A 16,575-nucleotide genomic window follows, 5' to 3' on the forward strand; every position below is an offset into this window, starting at 1 on the left:
CTGCAGAAAACGCTCACTCTGCTTCCACGCTTGTAGGTAGAATTGTTAGTAAAGAGCTTCCGCGCCGAACAACACGTGGCTTTTGCCGATGCGCAGTCCCGCTAATCCCGAGGCATCCCGCTCGATTTACGTGCGGGACTGGTCCCGCAGAAATCATGCGGGATCCCGGTATTTCGGGATCTTGGTATCCCGGTAGGTATTGCATTCCCTATACACGACTCATGTAACGACTACACTGTTACAATATTAGCCGACACAGACTGCTTAACGTGTCTGCCGAAGCACGGATCATCTTAGTTTGGTAAATCGGTTGATCAGCCTGCAATGTCCTAACTAAACCAGGGATCAGAAAGTGATTTTTGTGTTATGTCCCCATCTGGATTCGGACCCGGGACCTCGTGATGATTGTGAGCCTAACACTCAACCACGGAGGCCACAATATGAACATAAACCCGTTTCACAACTCTAACATGGTATAATAAAACTCTACCATGAACTCTATAATCAGTCACGTTAAAGGAAAAAAAACGCGGCCGATGCCGTGCACTTGGATGATTTGAACCATAGTCTGGCTGGCGATTAGACCGTTGCACCTAGACATGAACACAATCACTCTGTCGGATTTTGTTCTGTCTGTCGACATGTCCAAATTGAAACTTTAACTAAGTAGGTAGGTATCTTGAAAGGTAAATGTTCGATGCTGCTCCACCCAAGTAGGTGCATCAAGTATCCTGAATAGTTTCCTAATTAGTACAGCAGGTTGTATCATATGCTCAGGTATTTACGTCAACTGTTATCTTTATTTGCACAAGATTTACCTACTTATAATCGTCGTAATGTAAAGCCTATTATTATATGCAAAATAATCTTTATTTCCGCAGCATAATAAACAAACACACAATAAATATTTAAATATTACTTACAGTTGAACGTGCGAACTGTTCAAATTCAACTTCATATTCAAATTCAAAAATATCTTTATGTAGTAGGTAACATAAGTACACTTTGAATCGTCATTTCTAAAATAAAGAACGTCTCATCCGCCTAAAACTACTTCTCTACAACAGTTTGTTACACGCGACCAGGGACGATACGTTTTGTCTGTGAACTGACATCTACTAATAGTATCAACCACAGTGTTGCTCTACCACAACCACATAACGACAGTATTAGGTACGATACTTGTGGCTCTGTCCACACCATTATTATCATTATTTAATCAGGCAGGCAGTGTTCAATTGGTAAGTGCCTGTATTCAACTATTCGGGAGTTCTATTTTTCATTCAAAGGAGTTGACACTAAAAGTAGATACTTACTACCATCAAAAACGTAAATGTGAAATGAGAGTCAAGTTCAATGGTCAGTCCTGAAATTTATTTATAACAACATAAAATTAATTTCTTTATAAATAATTCCTTTAACTTAAAATAATATATTGTAGCCTAAGGTCTGAGTTGGCTAGCTTTCATATATGAATTATATTATAGCCTTCGCAAGAACTTGTCGGTTCTTATTTTATACCTGATTCCGAAAATTTTGATTGCTGGTATAAACTAGCCATCGAACATAATAATTTGTAAGTATATAAAAACTAGCCAAGTCGGACCTTGGGTACTTACCAATATATTATCTTAAGAAGTAGTATCGTAGCATAAATCGCAACCTTAGATCAGATATGGAGAGACAACCGGACAGAAAGACGGGGCGGTCGCGCTTGTGAGCGTCGCGCGGTGCAGCTATTCGCACACACCGCGCTGTTCCGGCGTTGCACCGCGCGCCGTGTACCAAAATGCCTATTATTTTATAATTATTTATGAATAATGATTTTATACTATTGATGTGCGCTAAATGTTCAAACAATAATTAATACTTAATCCCAGTTAATAGCGTAATAAATATTAAAGACGGCTAAACTCTTAATTATAAGTACAAAAACAAAAATACCTATACCTATTTGAATGAAAAAAAGAATAAATAACCACTCTGGTTATTCAACTCGTTATATTTTCACATCAAGACCTTAAAATCCACATACTTACCACATAAATACTGGCTGTCATGAGTTTTGATTGCTGATTCTTACAATCATAGTTTTACAGACTCTTAAGTACCTAGGTACGTAAGTTAAGTGTTCCTAATAGAATAAAGTGAAAAATTATAAAAGAAATTGCCAGTTTCTGTTTTTTTTCCTTTGTATTCACCTAAATACCTATCTGCATACCAAATTTTAACTTTCTAAGTCATCTGGAACAGGGATAAAGTTATGATCTATCTGTAGGTCAGTCAGTGATAAAAATGTCGATTTTTGGACGTAACCGTTTGAGATGTGTTTATGAAATTTAGAACACATATTATGTATCTCGGAAGTCTTAATATATGAGCCAAATTTGACACGTGTATGTATGTGAAATTTTATGGAATTTGAACTTATAACCTCTTAAATTGGTGTTATGATTAGTGGTCCAGTGGTTGAGTGGTGGCCTCACGATCCTGAGATTCCGGGTTCGTATCCCGGTGGGGACAAATCGCAAAAATCACTTGGTGATCCCTAATTTGGTTAGGACATTACATGCTGATCACCTGATTGTCTGGCACGTTAAGCCGTTGGTCCCGGTTAGTAATTACTGATGTAGTATGTAGGCGTTACATGAGTCATGTCAGGGGCCTTTGGCGGCCCAATAATAACCCTGACACCAGAGTGGTTGAAGCTGGTAGTCCACCTCACAACTCACACGATAAGGTGTTTGGATTCCTTTTTTCTTTATCTTTTTTATTATTGACCTTTATCTGAGTGACGTGTAATGTACCTACATTACCAATGAAAATATGAATATGAATTGAACCAATATAATGCCTCAAAGTTGTCCGGGACATATTTACTTTTTAAGATTTTGAATGTCTCTATTAGATCTCCACGCTCCCTGCGAATATTATTAGGGGGCGACAATTGTGTGACTGTAAGTTGTCTCCTAGTCGCTTGTGGCACCGCACACCCCAGACACGTCATACAAAAAAAAAGCTTCGTTTTATGTGACGTCTGATGGACTAAAGTAAGACCGAGCGCGGTAAAACTACCTCAGCTGGTGGGGAGGGGAGAGTTGCCGTTTTATATGTCGCATTATTCCTTATTCTATGCTAGTGGTGTTGCCCAGCCGGACCGGAAGACTTTAAGGGCGTGATGTCTGTCTGTCTGTGCAGATGAATAGTATAAAATAACTTGGATAACTGTTTATTATAAAAAAAAAATGTGTATGTAAACGATACTGTAATAAAAGTCGAGGTGGGCTGGAAGCGTGGCCCACGAAGTAGACCTTCACCAGGCCTACGCCACCGTCACCTGTGTTCTATCCATCTAGCATTTCCTCTCCTCTACCTGTACGTCAAAATACGAGCGACTAACTCAACTAATGTCCTCGAAGTAAGTTGTATGTTTCGCCGATTACAAGTAGAGGTATCAAAATACAAAAAAATCAGTAGGTGGTTATATTGGCCAAACAATATCGAACACACACGATTAAGTACCAAGTGCGAGTGCTTCGATATAACTGGTGGTGGTGTGTGGTGCCGGTGATGGACCTCCGCGGGCGGAGGCAGTCCGAGGGAGCCGCCCCCGGGGGCGGAGCCCCGGCTGCGGCGCGGGGGGCGCGGGGGGCGACGCGCGGCGGCGGGAGTGCGCGCGAGGCTGGCGACGAGCGCGGCCGCCTGGCAGTGTGTGTCGCGTGTGCAGTGCGTGCTCCGTGCCAGGCGCCAGGTTGTAGCCTGTGCTACGTACGCCCAACTACGTGCTACTCAGTGCTGTGCTATTGGATTCCGCAGTGCTAAACGTTGCTGGAGTGCCGCGGGTCTAGGTGCCTACCTATCCAAGTATTTTGCTACAGCGACGGCGACCGCTGGCCGGCGGCGGCGCAGCTGTGTGTGCAGCGGCTGAGCGCGGTCAGGCCGGGTGTCTGTGCTCGCACTCGCAGGAGGAAAAGTAAACGAACACTAGGAGCGAGTCATCCTCATACATTATCATAAGGTACCATCTTCATAAAGATATAATTAGGATACGTAAGGTCGTTACGGCAACAATTATCTTTTCCTACTAGTCGATAGAGAACTACTAAAATTAAAAGGTAGGTAGGTAGGCACCTTTAATAAACTGAATAGACTATCATAGCCAAATTCCTGTAACTTTACCGTAACAAACAAAACAAACACAAGGTCAAGCCATGCAACATAAACAAACAAACTCGTGAAGCCGCCGCTACCACCTCCGACCACACCGACGCCGCCGGGCGGGCGGCCGGGTGCTGCTGCTTGCATGTCCCACACTACGTGCTACTCCACTTGACGGAGCGTCATGCACAGAGCGCGTTACGTAACTTTGTGAGTGTTATTGTAGTACTGTAAAATAAATCCCTTCCTTCATACTATTCCAAATATTCCAATATTAAGGTTTAAACTATCGGCCGTTCAGTCCGCCGGCATGCGGGAGTAGGTCACACATTTTTTTTAAAGTGATTCTATTTTAGATTTGCCACAGATAACATAACTACTTCGCCTTTCAATCAGAAATTAGCAAAGTATTTTAATTTCTACAATAAATTAGTACATCACATAGATCAGGCTGAATAACTTTAGATCGGAGGTAGAGCTGTAAATGCATACTTCGTTCACCCTAGTGTAGTGGCAACTACGTCTTAGATACAGTTATAATTTGGAACATAGGTACTTATACATTATAAATCAACTTTATAAATAATTGTATAAGTAAGTAATAAAATATATCAAAAGAAAAATGGATATTGATACATTTACCACATTTATATACCTACTGCTATTATGAGATACAATGTACCTATAATTCCGGTGCTAGACTCTAGCACCTGGCCGTTACTAGCAGCTAGAGGGTCAATGATGAGGGGCCAGAGCTGTAGAATAGCGGGGCTGGTGCTTGTCTTTCTGACTTGTTATAAGTACATAACATACGGCAAATGAAGTGAAGTGTATATTATAAGTCAGTGAAATATATCCTGTGTACATAATTTTCAATAAAAGGAAGCAGAGAATGTAACCGAGAAGCGTCCACCGAGCGGCGGTGGCGGCGGCGGCGCGGGCGCGGGCGCGGGCGCGGCGCACACCTCCACTCATGCATTATGTATACTCGCTTCTAGTGATGGGCAGGGAAAGAAAAAATTGGGTGGGAAAGAAAAAATATCGGGAAAATATGGGAAAATAAAATAAACACCCGAAAAATTCCCGAATCATGGGAAAATATTTTTTATTTAATTATTTTTAATCTTATTATTATTTGTATGTCGTTTCCATGTCTCGGGTCGGGTCTGTCATGGAGTCCCGGACTTTTGGAAGGCGTGCGTGGGGCCGAAGCCAACACGTGGAGTCCCCTTAAGACAATTTACTCTAAATGTGTTGTGACATCAACCGGCGATTATCCCTGTATGCACTATGGGAGTGCACCCAAAGACAATCCCTGCTTCGTGTAGGACTATTGCAGATTATGGGAACAAAAGGAACGGGGCTATTGGGTTGGGGGTTAGTGAACCGGGATACTGGGGCTATGGGGGACTATGGCGCCTGCTCGACCAATTTTAATAACAGAGACACATTGGGCAGGCGGTGACTCGTCACTAACTGGTTGGGTCACCTATCTAGCCGACGCGACTGGACGGCAAGGCAACAACATGGTTGTGAGCATCTCAAGATGTCAATAGGTGTACACCGCTTTCTGCGAGGCGGTTTACCCGCCTTACCAACTCGCGACTTATGCATCTTTCACTTCCACCCTGCGAGCGTATAGCTCTAACGCCCCACTCTGGCTGGCCAATGAAGGCAAGCCAGAGGTGAGAGTCCTGCGGCCCCCGCTAAGGTCCACTCCGGCCAGCCAGTACTGTCACCATCTTTGTTGCTCTTCTTTGGACTCTCTCGAGTAAAGAGAGATCTCTCTCTAGTAGAGTCCTTCCGATAGTAAAGTCTCCATATTTGAAACCCATGTTCTAACAGCGGTCTGACGTAAGTAAGTTTTGTAAAGCCTAAGAAACAATTCCGTATCTATATGATAAAAAGCTTTTCTAATTATGTATAAGAGGGAGTTATCCTTATTAGTGATTCCAATAATGTGTTCGTCCCACTTTAGATTATGTGTTATCGTTATTATCTGAACATTTTTTACTATGACACCAGAGGTGTATGACCATTAATTTGGCTTTAATTGGATTTTAAAAATCTCGATTTTTCATACATTTTGTAAAAAATAATATTATGTCCGTTGGGAAAAAGAGGTATACAAGCGTATTACAAAGGACCGTTAGAACATTTATTAGTATGGCGCCAAACTTCTATGACCATTATTGGACTTTCAGTTTTGGTTAATATGTTAAAATACCGGCCATCGAAAAAAATATGTCGAATCTGTCTAATAGTTGCTTCTCAATATTTTTTAATAACACCAAACATCTATGACCATTATTTTGACTTTTATTGGAATTTACGTTTTAGTTCGAATGTGAAAAATGCTGACCAGCAAAAATATCATGTTGAGAGTATCGAGTAGATGCCTGTTATATTTTTTTTCTATAGCGCCAAACTTGTATGACCATTAGTTTGGCTTTTAGTGTATTTTAAAAATCTTGATTTCTTATTTATTTTGTATGAAAATAAAGTGCTTTGGGTAAAAAATGCGGTACGGCGGATTACAAAGGACCTTTAGAACATTTAATAATCCGGCGCAAAACATTTTTGACCGTTATGTTGACTTTTTATTCATCTCTCTTTCCGTTTTGGTTCAAATGGGAAAATGTCAGCCAGCGAAACAAATAAGTCAAATCTTTTGGTAAACGACTTGAAACGTATTTTTACGATACTACCAAATGTCGACTTTGGCTTTTATTTGACTTTAAAAAAAAACTTGTTTTATACATTTTAACAATGACAACAAGCAGAGCTTTCCCAATGACTAGTTATTAGTCAGATAAATACTTTGTGTTTTTGTTTTGTGTTGTTAGGTGAACTTCTATATTAATACTATCTGATTTTAGATATGACGTTGACTGTAGTTTTCGCATTCGACTCAACGTTACGGCCTAAGTTTAGGTTGAATTATGGTATTGATTCACCTTGACCGTAAATGGTTACCACCCTCCAAAGACAAGCTTGCCATCTAGTGACGAAACTCGTATTTTGGCATGACGCCTGAAGTATCTGTTAGGGAAAACAGGAGTCGGGTAGTTGTACTTATAATAAACTTTTTCTATTCTATTCTACTTTGCAAGTATGCCTATCACAATGTCCTGGTGCTACTCGGCCGATAACATAGTACTTACCTCTATCACCCCGCTGTTTATTCCTTGTATACACTTTTCTTTAAAAAAGTAGCTTCTTAAGCGTGTATCACCATCAGGTAAGGTAGTGGTCAAACGTAAACCTATTTTTCAAAAGACGACCACCATATTACGCCTTTAGCAAGATAGTTCCATTATCACTAGATAAAACTTTTTTTTGATTTTTGAAAAATCGAATTAAGTTCAAAATATTGTTCATAGTCGTTTAATGCCATAGTAATAAACATTCTGACGATCCTTTAAATAACGCGCCTGTTGTATTTTATTTTTATACAAAATGAATCAAAAATCAAGTTTTTTTTAAATCCCACAAAAGCCAAACTAATTAATGGTCATACACGTTTTTGTCATAGTTAATAATGTCTCGATAGCTTTGACATGTGTTTTTTGCTGACCGGCACTTTTCACATAGAAACTATAACGTAAAGTCCAACAAAAGTCAAAATAATGGTCATAGACGTTTGGTGCCCTAATAATAAATGGTAAAATGGATAAGTTCTAACGGGATATACAAATATTGTTTCATGGCCGGCACTTCACATTTTCACCAAAAATGTATGAAAATTCAGTTTTTTTTAATTCGAATAAAACCGAAAATATTGACCCTACAGCTTTGGTGCCATAGTAATAAATGCTCAGACAGGTAAGTTCTAAGAATAATACCATTATTGTTACTTGGCCGGCACTTTACATTTTCACCAAAAATGTATGAAAAATACAGTTTTTTAAAATCGAATAAAACCGAAGATATTGACCCTACAGCTTTGGTGCCATAGTAATAAATGCTCATACGGATAAGATCTAACGGAATATAGCAAAATTATTTTTTGGCCGGCACTTTGACTTCTGGGCCGAAATCCGATGATCTCCTTTAGATAAGTTTTTTAAGAGTTCATACGACACTACGACAGAAAATAAATTGGGCATAAGTAGGCATACATTATATTTAAATGTCTTTGTTGGAAATCCTTACTTTTAATACAAATATATGCGATAAAAAATATTTTCCCTTGAAATGGGAATTTTTCGGGTTTTTTCCCTCAGAATTGGGAAAATTCCCAAAACGCGGGAATTTTCCGGGTAAGAACCCAACACTACTCGCTTCGCAAAACTATGAAAAACTCATTTAACATTGTAAATACAGTGGAAACGTTCACAAATGACGCGGCTAGTAGGCGCGCGTGTGGACGGATTGCTCCCGGATGCTGCCGGTGCTGTGGTTGGACTTAGGTATACGGACTTAGCTTTACCAATAAGACAAGTAATTATACACCAATATACTTTATTGCACACACATCCAAGAGATATAAATAAAATTAATGTAACAGTTAGCTGTGGGATAAACCAAACAAAATCGTATTTTTTTTATGAAACTTATCAATTTATCTAATCCTTATATCGTCACGCTTTTAAAATGCCATTGTGATAATATAGTATATTTTGCAATTAAGTTAATCACGCGGTGTAATCACTATAAATTCCAGTGTGATCGCGCGTTAGTATAATGTAATGTGCATTGGATACCATTGAGCGCTAGAGGACGCGCGTTGATGTCTTTTGTATGAATATCGATCAGCGCCGTATAAGACCGCGCGGTTATCTAGTTGATCGATCTAAGGGCACGCAGTAATGTTGTGCGCCCTGTATCTCGTTTTCAATGACTACCTCAAAAGGTATGCAGCGTGAAGATAATGTATTATTAATCAGTGTCTGTATTAATCTATCATAAAGCAAACATAATGCAAACATAGTTTGAAAAATAAAACGCTACATCAAGGCAGATATATATATATATCTGTATACCGACCAGCTCATTTGTTTATATTTCACTACTCTCTCTCTCCTTGGCATTTATTATTCCCATCTGATGGTGGGGTCTGCCTTCTTCGTACTTCTCTTCCACTTCGCTCTATCGGACGTGTCGTTCTCGGAGACATTGCACATACACAGGTCCTTTTTGACCACATCCGCCCATCTTGTTTTTGGCCGTCCTCTTGGTCTAAGCCCTGGTATGTTTAGATTGGCTGTAACGTTACCCACATAATCTGGAGGTCTTCTTTTTACGTGCCCAAACCAACGGAGCCTGCTCTCTTGTAGCTTTTCGGAGATGTCGCGTACGCCGAGACTGCCGCGCACGTATTCGTTACGGATTTTGTCGAGCATCGTCACTCCGCACATCCACCTAAGCATTTTCATCTCAGCGACTTGAATGGTCTGGACTTGGCGCTGCGTTACTGCCCACGTTTCACTACCAAACGTCAAGACTGGCCTGATCATGCTCTTGTACACTAAGCCTTTGAGCTTAACGGGCATACGTTTGTCACAGGTTACACCAGTTACTTCCCGCCATTTAAGCCAGGCTGCCGCTATCCGATGCTGTATGTTTGTGTCCAGGTTGCCAGACGAGTGTAACATGGTGCCCAAATATTTATATTCGTCACACCTGGTGACTTGTTGTCCGTCAATAATGAGAGGGTTGTTGATGGAAGATGGGTCATTATACACCATGTACTGGGTTTTTGAAACACTCAGTAATAGGCCACCTGTCTGCAACTGGCTTATATTTCACTACTGGTAAGAAATATTCAGAATAAATAAATTTTCCCAGTTATATCTAGATCTATATGCACGGAATGTTGACGTTTTACACAGGACCAAAAATACACAAATATTAATTATTATTTTTACATTATGAACTCCATTATTATAGTAATATTTAATAAGTACGTATATTAGGGCAATAAAGTGCCTGGCTCCTATACGTAGTGATAACTAAGTATTTATATTTAGTTTGATGTCACAACTACGCAAACGAACATCGCATTCCATTCGTGACTGTCGTAAGTCATGATCAGTGATCGGAATAGGTAGTGCAATTTGGCGGGATTGCGTGACGAAATCTTAACATGGACATGCCAACCGCGCGGGATTACTATTTCGATACGAGCTGGTCACAATAAAGATTATTAGGGTTTAAAAATGTTATATTACATTAAATTATTATGCAATTTAACGCGACTTAACTTAATTGACCGCCATATTTTTCCTTATTTCAAACTCAACTAAAATTCTTAGAAAATGTATTGTACGAATACAAAGGCACGCAAATTGCACTCTTGTACGATTAGCGATAAGATGCCAATTTGAAATGAATGCAGTGTTCTACTTTTTTTTTTGTTGGCGGCATTTGCCTTTCAAGTGGCGGCGGCATGCGCTAAACAATAAAAGAGTGAAACTTCTGTACTTATTATTGTTTTTGCTTAACAAAGGCAACGACTGATAAGAGTACTAACATAAAGTGTAAATGGGAGAAAGAGACAATAAATCCCATATTTCTGTCTCTTTTTTGCAAAAGGGATGATGAGGTGATACGGCGGTGTTTGTTCACTCCTGTTCTTCGGTTCATTGAGTGCATACGTTGTGAGTTCGAGTTACTTATTTGATTATCTTGACGACATCTTGGCTTGTTTTATGGACTGACGAACCTCTGCATTTGTGATGATTTGGCTCTTGTATACCGGACTTCTGATTTTTGCGTGACTGAATTGGATTTGTTTATGAAAAGGACCATTTTTGGGTGAAAATCGGTAAGTACTAACATTCATATTTAAATGTGTAAGGTTTTGTTTGATTGTAACCTAGAAAATTACAATTAGAAATAGTTTTAGTCTATCAATGTTACTTCGTTGATATTGGTTTTATACTTGAATCATATTTAAGTTCTCTTGATTTGTCTCTATTGTTTCAAAATAGTACTTAAGAGTATTAAAAATATAAAAGGCAACAAGGTTTGATCCCGAGCCCTTTTTTAAAATACTTAGCTATGAAGACTTGTAAAGTTTTAAATAAGATTAGGATATTAAAATGCTTAAAGGTCTCTCCACAAAGAAAAAAGCTAATAGGATTTGAATAATATTTCGCTCATAGTTAGGTTGCTTTTTTAAAGATATTTTGAATGATAAATATATATTATAGTCTACGAAAAATTAAGAGGCCATCGTAATTTACTTTTAAAAGTACAAACAGTTCGATGCAAACTTTATGGTGCCTCGGAAGTCTCGGAATATCGCGGGAACGGTAATGTTATCTAGTATTGACTATAAATACAATATGGCTATTTATACAACAGGACTAACTTTTTATAAACATGTACTTCATGTTTACATAATAGTCTAAACGATTTTTTCTTTTCAGATTACTCAGCTCAGACAACATGAGTTGGCGAGCAAAGGAAGAGACTGTTCAACGCTGGATTGAATCCTATCCTGAACTGATGTACGAGTCCACAAATCATACAATTTACTGTACGAAATGTGAGACTAACATCGGATGTCGAAAGAGCACCATCAAGAGACATGTTGAGGGAGTTGTGCATAAGGGAACACCGTCGATGTCTCCAAATGATTTTTTATTTGATTTTATAGAGTTCCTTATTCTCTGTAATATTCCGTGGGCACAAGTTGAAAACCCATCTTTTAAAAACTTTTTTCAAAAATACATGTGCTGCGCTTGTTCTAATCGAAAAAAGCTGCCCAGTGAATCAATACTCAGAAAAAAATATTTGGACGAAATTTATGCAAAGAAGCTTGCTACAATACACAGCGAGATTGTGGACGAAAAAATATGGATTTCATTGGATGAAACTACTGATTTCTTAGGAAGATATGTAGTGCACTTTTTGGTCAAACCTTTGAACTCTACAGCATCAAAAAAAGTTTACCTAATAGCTTGTAAAGTATTAGAAAATATTAATGGAAAAACAATTTCTCAGTTTGTCATTGATTGTTTGAAAAATCTGTGGGGTGACTCCTATGAAGATAAAGTGGAAAGTGTTCTTTTGTTATGTACAGACAGTGTTGCGTACATGTTGACAGCGGGGCGAGTTTTAAAACAACATTTTCCGAACATGAAGCATGTCACTTGTTTAGCTCATGCTCTCCATCGGGTAGCAGAAAAAATACGTTCTGAATATCCGGATGTAGACACACTGATTGCCAACGGAAAGAAAATTTTTTTGAAGTCTCCCAGTAGAGTAAAATTGTTAAAAGACATGTATCCCAATTTACCGTTGCCACCTCAACCAATAATAACACGGTGGGGCACTTGGCTTGCAGCAGCCTCTTATTATGTGAAATATTTTGACGAAATTAAACATATTTTGACATGTTTGAGAAGTTCAGAAGCAGTCTCAATAAAAAATGCGAAAAATATTATTAATAAAGACAATATTCGAAATGATTTAAATTTCATCGACGAAAACTTTAAAATAATACAAATAGCGTTGACAAATTTACAAAAACGCGATAGATCCATAGTCGAATCATTTCAAATATTTGATGAAGTAAGGTCAGTAGTAAATTGGAGTATGAGTTCACCTATACAAAATAAATTAGAAGCAGTCATATCTCGCAATCCGGATATTGATATTATCAGGACGTTTTCAGAACAAATCGCAAGCGGTTCAGCAACTGACGATATTTTAATTTGGAAATTTGCCCCGCTGACATCAGTAGAAGTTGAACGGACGTTTTCGACATATAAATGGATATTAAATGTTAAAAGAAATAGATTAAAGTTGGCAAATATGGAAAAGATTATCGTAATTTATTTCAATTCCACAGAAAACGAAAATGCTATTTCAAATGTTGAAGAAATTGATAGTGAAAATGAAGATGACGATTGAAGGAAACAAACTTTTTAATTCAATCGTTCGTTCGTTCGTTCTCTGTCGAATTGAAATAAATTACGATAATTACTGTTTTTATTTAATGCAAAGGTTAAATTAAATATTAATCAACAATGTTAAATTTCATTATGATTATCATGTGCTCATAATTTGGTGCCCGATAAATGGCAATAGGCTCGCCCCCTATATGCGACTCAAACATAGCTGGCGAGGAGTGGGTATTTTATACTTCTGCCTACCCCTTCGGGGTTACAAGCGTGATGCTATGTTTTCTAATGGTATTTCTCTGATTATGTTGTTAATTAACAAATGATTATTTTAACTTGTTGTCTACATTGTATGAACACTTTTATTCGTAACTGAATGCTTACACGTTTTACAATAATAAAAAAATATTTAAAGGACCAATGTTTTTTATTTCTTCCATACTTTTCACTTTAGAAATGATAAACATTTAAAATATAATACTTATGAAATAATTGTTTTCTTTTATAATACCAGTATAGATAGAAAATATCCGAAATCCCGCAATCCCGCCGGGCGTATCCACACTAATATAATGTTTGAGGTCGTTGACCCTAAATTGCACTACCTATTCCGATCATTGGTCATGATATTGTGTTATACATTTATCTATCTACTTATATTATAACGTAAATCAATTGGCAACTGCCCGACGGCACGTCACTTGAAAATAGCTCGATACGATCGATTGGTGAATATCTTTTTTGTTCTGTATGTTATTGTCAAGACAAAGGTTGTATGAAAAAAAAAAATAGGAAGTCATCGGAAAATGTTGAAAATTTCAATTAAATTAATTTATTCATAAACATTGTATCTGATCAGGGACGTTCCAGGCTACGCTCCCCAAAAGAATATAGACGGATCTGTAAAAATTACTACTTTTAACATTCTAATCTCATGGATAACATACATGTGTATCTTTTATCTTTGTTTTTGGGTATAAATGATGTCCCTTTTTATTATACTCTGGTGCAATACATCTTCCACCCATTATTATTCTGATCAAAATAAAGAGCAGCAATCTATATTGCTACACACCTAACACACACAACACACACACACACACTGGCAACAATACTAATCAAAGTTGCTAAGTACTATACCAACATATTATACATCAATGATACTCTCAGACTATTGTACTCAGAAGTGAAACTTCTTAATATATACTTTCGTAAATACAATGAATGTGATGTCATTTTACCGTATCTTGTATGATACAATGTTGTGTGTGTACTCGCATCGTGGTCGTGTCGTGGTCGCGTCGTGGTGGCAACAAACAAAATGAAATTACCATGTAACGCCACCCGTCACATAGCGCCACATCTTACCACTAGCAAACAAGCATTTTTGTTTGTGTATGAATGTTGTTGGATGTACTCAATTTTTCTCTAGTTTGCGATGTGTATGTTTGTGAGTTGAATGACCAACCACATCAACCCTGGTGTGAAGGTTACCATAGGCAGGGGTAACGACTACATAATTATACTTAATTATGTAAATAGGTATATTGGTGGGGTGTAGATTATTTTGGTGTTAAGAAATATCTACTTACAGTGAATGTAAACATGGAGGAATTGTCTATGGGCAGTGCAACATATCGTTACTGAAAAGGCAAAAATACGTAAGCGCCAAAATGTAATTTCAAGAAAAAGCCGTTTAAAGTAGCTTTCTCGCTTTTTTATCATAACTTTTGACCAATTTATTCAATTTAGATGACGTCAACGTAAGATTACACGGATTTTCATTTTCTATATCTAGCAATACATATTATAAAATGGACTGCTATTTTAGGATATTTTGGCGCTTATGTAATTTTGCCTTTCCAGTGACGATATGTCTTGCGTCTGTAACAATTTTACGTACCTATACCTCAGAGTTGATAACAAGTTTGTGATATAATACATACACTATTAGGTGTACCAGTTCCGCCTTTTTAATACATTTTTATTATAATAACAACATTTTCATCTACTTTTAATTATTGTATGAATTTGGGAGTGGAAAAATCAAGGGGAGGCGTTTGCCCAGCAGTGGGATCGGTTAAGCTAAATAAGATAAGATGAATTTGGTATAGCAGTCATTTCTTTTCGAGTTACAATAACAAGTACTTATATCTAATATTGGATTGAACCACATATTATATAGTTACTAAACACGTACCATGTATTAAAAGATACAAGAGTGTGAGAATTGTTGATACCAATGAATTTAAACTAATAGTCGGTCAAATGCGAGATACCTACTTGTAAGTAGCACCTAACATGTACGTATAACACTATAACTTTACAAGTTTTATTTTCTTATCATCATCTGTCATGTTGTGACCTAAACAGAGTGTTAGTGACATCGTACCGAATAATGAGGGGGATGATTCAGTTTATAATTCTGGGTTGATATCAAGTGAAATTTCCTATCGCAACATTCATGAATTTGATTTAATTTTTTTAAATTATTATTTTTAAATTCCACTTGATATCAATTCAGAACCATAAGCTGAATCATCCCCCTCAGTATTCGGTACGTCATACATCACTGCTGGAGTTACATGTTACCGAAAGACTTAAATGATCTAACTAGTACCGCTAAGTACAGACCAATAACTTGCTACAAACACCCTGTATGTAATAATAGCCTGCCTTACAGATGCATACAGATTCAAATTATATTTTAACAGAACAGCAGAAAGGATGTTGAAGATTTAGTCAGAGATGTAAAGAACAGCTTTCTATACTTAGATTGGTTTAAAAAAAATAACAGGTACCTACAATTATTATTAAGAAAGAAAGATCTATTCACTAAGTACGTTGATTATAAAAAAAACAAACACTTATGATTCTTTCCCTCTTTCGTGGTTAGTAAAAGTTTTAGAACTGTACAAAATTACCATAAAATATAGCAAAATATATCACGCCTGTATCCCCGTAGGGGCAGGCAGAGGGGGTGAGGTGTACTCCACGCCAGCTATGCTTAAGGTCTATGTGATAGGGGGCAAGCCCATTACCATTAACTGGGCACAAATCCTGTGTAAAAATTATAGATACTTATAATTGAAACTGAGTCAATCGGGATCCAACGAGGCATATTCCAGGGAGATTCCTTAAGTGCTCTGTGGTTCTGCTTTGCACTTAATCCTCTTTTCAAACACTCTAAATACTTATTACAATACCAAGATCAAGAGCTAATCACACAGACAAACACAAAAAGGAATACACATTAAGTAAATCATTTATTATACAGGATGTTAGTGACATCGTAACGAAAACTGTGAGGGATGATTCAGGCCATAATTCTGAGTTGTTATCAAGTAGAATTTTCCGTCGCATAAGTAAAAAACACTAAAATTTTCATAAATTTTGCGACGGAAAATTCCACTTGATATTATCTCAGAATCATGGTCTGAATCATCCCCCTCACTATTCGGACTTGACCATCTTGCTAACATAACTGTAGAAGTGTTTTCAAACGATAAATTAAATCAATTGAGTTCAAAAGGACAAACATAAGTACTTACCAATAACAAAA

General features: G+C 37.6%; 2 protein-coding genes across 2 annotated transcripts; one reads left to right on the forward strand and one right to left on the reverse strand.

Moving 5' to 3' along the window:
* Positions 1-9,177: 9,177 nt before the first annotated feature.
* On the reverse strand, positions 9,178-9,892 carry LOC126367217 (uncharacterized). The gene has a single exon (XM_050010645.1). It carries the CDS (start codon positions 9,846-9,848, stop codon positions 9,195-9,197), a length of 654 nt encoding a protein of 217 aa, XP_049866602.1. The 5' UTR covers positions 9,849-9,892; the 3' UTR covers positions 9,178-9,194.
* A 289-nt stretch (positions 9,893-10,181) lies between these two features.
* Positions 10,182-13,430, forward strand: LOC126367206 (uncharacterized). The gene is made up of 2 exons (XM_050010629.1): positions 10,182-10,927; positions 11,535-13,430. Exon 2 carries the CDS (start codon positions 11,554-11,556, stop codon positions 13,021-13,023), a length of 1,470 nt encoding a protein of 489 aa, XP_049866586.1. The 5' UTR covers positions 10,182-10,927; positions 11,535-11,553; the 3' UTR covers positions 13,024-13,430.
* The last annotated feature ends 3,145 nt before the right edge of the window (positions 13,431-16,575 follow it).

The sequence above is a fragment of the Pectinophora gossypiella genome, chromosome 5 (genome assembly GCF_024362695.1).
Source record: "Pectinophora gossypiella chromosome 5, ilPecGoss1.1, whole genome shotgun sequence".
Classification (NCBI taxonomy): Eukaryota; Metazoa; Arthropoda; class Insecta; order Lepidoptera; family Gelechiidae; genus Pectinophora; species Pectinophora gossypiella.